The sequence below is a fragment of the Chelonia mydas genome, chromosome 5, assembly GCF_015237465.2.
Source record: "Chelonia mydas isolate rCheMyd1 chromosome 5, rCheMyd1.pri.v2, whole genome shotgun sequence".
NCBI lineage: Eukaryota > Metazoa > Chordata > Testudines > Cheloniidae > Chelonia > Chelonia mydas.
This window is the reverse complement of record NC_051245.2, coordinates 132,186,749-132,192,908: the sequence shown is the minus strand read 5'-3', so window position 1 is coordinate 132,192,908 and position 6,160 is coordinate 132,186,749. Positions and strand designations below refer to the sequence as shown.

Here is a 6,160-nt window from a genome sequence, read left to right as displayed (position 1 = left end):
CGGCCGGGGGGGCCCTGAGCCGAGTAAGGGGCGCTTCAGAAACGCGCATCGAGGCGCTTATCATTCATGCTCTGTTCACGCAGCTGTTGTGATTGGCCGCGGGGCTCCCGCCGTGCCAGGCGCTGCGCAAACCCGGGAGAACCCTCGGGCCCCTCTCTCCAAGGAGGCGCCCGCCGCAGGGGATCCGAGGCCGACTGTAGGGGTCCGATCCCCGGCGATGCAAACCCCGGACGGTTCGGGGACGGCGCTCCAGGACACAAGGCGCTATTTCAGGGTTACAGCCCCGGGGCCCCACTCCAGGGAGGCGCTGCCAGAGCAGTGGGGGAGCCCTGGGCACGATGCCCTGGCGCCTGGCGGGCTCCAGGTGCCTCTCCCCAGCCCAGGGCGCCCCTCTCCTGGCGCTTTGCGCTGACCCAGGAGAGAGCTACGCGCCGACCCCGCCTGGCCACGCTCCAGCGCTTCTCCAGAGCGCACGCTGTCCACGGGGCTCCCGAGCCTGGGCGCGGGCATGGGCCCTGCTCCGGGCTTGGCAGGAGCCGGCGTGCCCGGTGCTCTGCTTTTCGGGCTGCCGGCTCCTGCCCTGCGCCGCGCCCATTCCCGAGTCAGGCGTTACCTGGGAAGGTGCGGGAAGGGCTCGGGCATCCCCCCCAGCTGCCAGGGCGCTGGGCAGGGCAGCGCCTTCCTGCAGGTGCGTCAGGGAGGCTGGGCCCGGACCAGCCTGTCTCTTTAAGGCGCTGGGGGCGGAGGCCCGGGCAGGTGGGAGTGCCGCCTGCCAGGTACTGCAGGCACAGAAGGAGCCGGAGGTCGCGGCTCAGCAGGAGACATAAAAGGAGGGAGTTCCGCCCCCACGCCTCCTTCGCCGGGCCGGGAGCTGCGGCCATGGCACATCCCTAGTGCAGCGGCGCCCCTCCGCCCCGGCTCCTGCCCAGCGGCCAGCCGGGCACAAGTTCACGGTGATGGGGGCAGCAGCTCCCGCAGCCCTGGGTCTGGAGTCACCGTCCTCCCTGCCCCGGGCGGCCCGGGCACCGAGCCGCCCCCGCGCCCGTCAGCAGTGAGTGCCCGCGCCCCCCCTGGGCTGAGCGCGCCGGCTTCGGGAGCCCCCGAGCGCAGCTGGGCCAGGGGCAGGCGCCGGCCGGGATGACCGCGGAGAGCCAGCAGCCCCTGTGCGGGGCCAGCCCCGCCGAGCCCGGTCTCCTGATCATGCCCCTGGCGAAGGCGGAGCCGGGGCCCCCCGAGGCGGGGCCGCGGGGCGCCGGCCGGCGGCGGAAGCGGCCGGCACAGCGGGGCAAGCCCCCGTACAGCTACATCGCGCTCATCGCCATGGCCATCGCGCACGCCCCGGAGCAGCGGCTCACGCTGGGCGGCATCTACCGCTTCATCACCGAGCGCTTCCCCTTCTACCGCGACGGGCCGCGCAAGTGGCAGAACAGCATCCGCCACAACCTGACCCTCAACGACTGCTTCGTCAAGGTGCCGCGGGAGCCGGGCCGCCCGGGCAAGGGCAACTACTGGGCGCTGGACCCGGCGGCGCGCCGCATGTTCGACAGCGGCAGCTTCCTGCGCCGGAGGAAGCGCTTCAAGCGCAGCGACCTCTCCACCTACCCGGGCGCCGCGCCCGACGGGGCCTTCGGCGCCCCCGCCGCCTGCTACCCCGCCGCGCCGCCCGCCCCGCGCCGCCTCTTCGGCCTCGGGGGCCCGCCCGGCGCCCCGCTCGCCCCGCAGCCCGCCCGCCCGCTCAGCCCGGAGCTGGCCCCGGCCCCCGCCAGCTCCTGCGCCTTCGCTGGAGCCGCCTACGCCAGCCCGGGCTGCGCCGCGGGCCCCGGCCCCTACCCGTACCCGGGCCCCGGCGCACCGCTGCCGCTCACCCAGGGGCCCTACGCGCAGGGCAGCGGCCAGCTGTACCCGCCCGGCCGCCTGGCCCTGGCCGCCTCGCCCCAGCTCGGCGGCGACAGCCGGGACTTCTACGGCCGCATGTCCCCCGGCCCCTGCCCTGCGCTGGCCCACGGCTACAGCCCCGGCGCGCAGCTGGGCGGCCCCGGCGCCTACCTGCGCCATGCGCCCTACCCCGGCGCCGTGGAGAGGTTCGTCCCGGCCATGTGAGGGGGCCCGGGCTGGCGCTGGAGCGGCCGCCGGAGGGACAGAGCCGCCCCCGGGAGTGAGGAGCAGCGTCCCCTGCGGCAGGGAGCCGGCCCCATGGGCTCCACGGGGTCCCCTCGGGGCCAGGGCTAGCCCGGGCCGCGGGGCGGGGCGGGACACTGAGACCGAAGCCCCCGGCCGCGGCCCAGGACAAGGCGAGTGGTCAGCGTTGTTCCCCTTTGCGTGCGCCCAGAACTGTGCTCCTGGACTCGCCCGGCGTGGGGAGCCATGGGGCGCGGGGCTGTTCCCCACATCGCCTGCCTCTCCCTGTCCTCTCTTCCCGCCGGGGCCCTGGGGGTGCAGGGCAGCACCGAAAAGGGAGAGGGATCCGAGCTGTGCCTGCAGAAGACCCAATTCCGCGTGGACCATAAAGTCATTCTGGCCCGGACTCATCGGTCCCTTGACTCCCGTTTCCTTCGGATCCCAAAGAGGGGGGCGGGAGGGTCAGCGGTTCTGTGCCTAATGGCCTTGGACATGTCACTGCAATAAATGGCTCTGCCGGCAGCATCGCGTGGGGTTTTCATCTTTAAAGCCACGTTTTCCACTTGTCTTCACTGCTTTTAGGCAAGTAGCTTAACCTCCCCATCCCCTGAGCTAATTTGTGACCGCTCCCTCATTAGTCACGCGTGCCCCAGGTCAGCTTTCCGCTCCGCTCCTTCCAGGGCAGGGGCCGTGCGAGTTCCCAGAGCCGCTGCGCGAGCAGATCCCTCTGGGTTTGATTAATCTCCCGGATTCATTTCGTGAGATCCTGTACCCTGACCGCAGACGGGGCCTTGTGCCCTCCAGTCCGGTTAGTGAATGGGAATCAGGCCGGAGGCAAAGCCCACTGAAATCAGCCTTTTGGAAACAGGGTTTTACTCACTCCGCGCTGTTTGGAGAGGCAGCCCAGGCGGACTGGTTGTTTGCCGCAGTGAGTGGCGCACCTTTGCGCGAGGCGCTGTACAGACCGGTTGGGCTACACTACACAGAGACCCCCCCCCCCCCCCCCGAACTCGCTGCCGTGTCTACATGGGGAAGGTCTACTGGTGCAAACTAAGGAGGTGAATTAAAACGATGCCGCTATACAGGTGTCCCCCCCAGATGGGTGCGCTTAGGAAGGTGTAAAAGTGCGGTTTCCGTTTACTTTGTTGGGTGGGAAGGGGCCTAAGTTAAATTGAAAAAAGCCGCCCAGCCCGGAATGGGTCCGAGTGTCCAGCCGGGGGAGATGCCAGGAGCGCTTTCCCTTCACAGATTGGGGAAGGAAAGCGAGGCCCAGAGTGGGGAAGAGACTTCCCGGGGTCACCGTCAGGATTAGACTGTCGGGCGCTGCCGCCGGGCCAGGCTGCGGCTCTGCTTTCGTATTGCCCTTGTTCATTTTGCCGCAAGCCCACACCGGTCAGCTGGTCTTGGGGGGCTCCCCCCGAATTGTCCCCAGCATCTAGCACTAGCCCGCTGGTTTGCAGTGTCTGGGGCAGCAACGCGCTGTCTGGAAATGCCAGTGAGTATTTGTAATGACTGTGCACAGCCCCGGGTCTTTCGGAGCTGGCCCCTCTCCGCCCCATGCGGCTGGATGTCTGAGGGCCTGGTCCGGGTCCTAGGCGCGCAGCGGAGTTACTCTGTTCAGCGGAGCAGTCCCGCTGACACCAGGCTCTTGCTCTAAGAGGGGCGTGTGCTGTGTTCCTGCCCCAGCGCTCCCTGAGTTCAGTGGGTGACCGTCTGAGTGCACAAGGGATGCGGGCGGATTATGGACCCCACCCCACAAAACTCTTACTCACTGGAGTAGGCCCTTTGACATGAATACCATAACTCCCTGAGCAAGGATTACTCACCTGAGCAACGAGTGCTGGATCCAGCCCTTTTCTGTTTGGGGAAATTTTTGTCTGAAAATGACGTTTTCTGCCTGCCCAAGCGGAGACGCTGAAGTTCAGAGAGCAAGTGCTCCGCGGTGCTCTGAAAATCAGCCCCCTTTACCGCGCATCACTGTGGGCCCCCGCCACGCTTGAAAATCGTACCCATATTTGAAATGCTTCACTGCTAGAAACGTAAAAATATAGTATAATCTGTCGGAGAAAACCCAGCCCTCCCAAAGAGAGAAGAAGGTTCCTTACCTGGATTTACCCTAATATTTATACCAGCAAAATCCTGACCCTCTGTAGCATAGTCAGACAAATACAGGCCCCTTAGCCATCGCGGATCAAGTGTGTTGAATTTGCATGGGAGTTGTGGGATAGCGTTCGGGACGCTGAAGGGGAAGGGGTTTGAAATCCCGGTACAGTTGACCCCAAGGAGCGAGAGCTGCTGAAATTCAGGCTCAGGACATGACACACGCCCGACCGCTGTCACTGCATCCGTGCTAGGGCTGATGCCAGCGCCGGGGGGAAGTGCGCCCCCCGCTGGAACTGCCGTGGGCTAGGGCAGCCGGACGCGTTTCAAACCCCGCGGAACGCAAAGCCGCAGGAGGAGACGGGAAGCAAACAGGGTGGCTACGTACCATGCTTTTTCACTTACAATAGGGAAACGCGGCCACTAAGTGGCATCTGAATTGGATGGTCCTGACTCAGGAAAAACTCTCGCTAGAAGCCGAGTGCGCTACTAGCTAGAGAGCGGGGCAAACTTTTTGTACAAAACTGTTTTTCAAAAAAAAACAAAAAACAAAAAACACAAAACACAAAAACCAACCAGACAAACAAAAACAAACCCCACCACCCCAGCTGGGGCAGCCTGGCAGTATTCCCTGAAGTTCTCAGTTTTGCCAAATCATTTTGGTCAAAAATAACTTAAAATATTTTTACAAAACAAATCAAAACGTTTGGTGTTTGACATTTTGGGACGCTATTTCGGGTTTCTGGTTCAGAAAGGCTCGAGTTAAATGTTTCTTTTAATTTTATTTTAAAAAGTCAACAATCTTTTCAAATGCTCAAAATTGAAGCAAAATATTTTGGGTTGGGTTGAACAAAACGTTTCGTTTGACCCGAAATGATTGTTTTAAATGATTATTTACTTTTCAATCAACAGAAATTGGCAGTGAAATGAAAGTCTGTCTCTGTCTCTGTGCCCGCCGGGCATTCCCATGACCCCCCTCACCGGCGCGTCAGGGCTGCAGCCCGTGGTGATCCTCCCATTGACATGCGGGGCAGTAGGCCGGGCTGCAGGTGAATCCTGTGGCTTCCGGGGGCAAAAATCTGAATGAAACCGAGGGAGGTCTGAATCCTACGGCCAGTTACACTGTGGGCTGCAGGGGTGGAAGGAAGGGGAAGAATTCGGCCAAGAGGGTTTAATGAAGTCATGAAGGCCGGGCTCAGAAGGACCCTTGGCATTGCTCAGAACCCCTTGGCATTGCTTAGCATCACAGCAGCATCCTTCCAGGGGCCTGCTGCTTCAGCCACTCTGCTGAGTTTGTGATTGGCTGGTAATTAAATCAAGGCTGAAAAAGAATAGCCATTTCGGACAGACCCGGCATGCCAGGCCAGGCCATGGACTGTTCATTGGGTACACATGATGATGAGAGCCTTCACTTTGGGTACTTTGGACTGTTGGAAACATTGGAAAGTTTTTTCAGCTCCCGTGAGCCCCACTTGCACCGGTCTGTAAATTGCCTTAGTTTTGCATTAAAAGGCCCCAGGCTTCACGAGTAAAGTCAACTGCACTGTGCCCATTTACACCAGCTAAGGATCTGGCCCAAGAGCTTTAGAAAGCTGGGTTTGGTTGGATCAGACTTATAACCAAAGTCTTGCGGTTATAAAACAAAGGGTCCAACCTGCCAAGTGGTTCTGGACCCCGGTGGTGCTGGAGGCTGAAGGTTGTGGCCCTTGGGTATGTGCCCATGAACTGGTGCCACGCCCACTGGCATCCGCCCTGTCACTGCGGAGTGCCAGGAGGGGCCTCCCACACTGCCCTGCAGCCCTGGGTGGGCAGCTCTGGGGAGAGCCCCGGACCACTGGGCAAAGGCGGGCCCTGGCCTGCTGCAACTGCTCACTGGCACCCCCACTGGCTGCCTGTTGCACTGCCCTAGAGGAGCAGAAAGAAGCTGGCTGCCCCATGGTCT

At 62.7% G+C, this 6,160-nt stretch overlaps 1 protein-coding gene across 1 annotated transcript; it reads left to right on the top strand.

The window, feature by feature from the left end:
• Nucleotides 1-869: 869 nt before the first annotated feature.
• Nucleotides 870-3,208, top strand: FOXE1 (forkhead box E1). Its single transcript, XM_037903171.2, has one exon. It carries the CDS (start codon nt 1,138-1,140, stop codon nt 2,098-2,100), a length of 963 nt encoding a protein of 320 aa, XP_037759099.1. The 5' UTR covers nt 870-1,137; the 3' UTR covers nt 2,101-3,208.
• The last annotated feature ends 2,952 nt before the right edge of the window (nt 3,209-6,160 follow it).

Bases quoted from the DNA above. Each gene is read 5' to 3' on its own strand.
- FOXE1 (XM_037903171.2), top strand. From the start codon at position 1,138: ATGACCGCGGAGAGCCAGCAGCCCCTGTGCGGGGCCAGCCCCGCCGAG.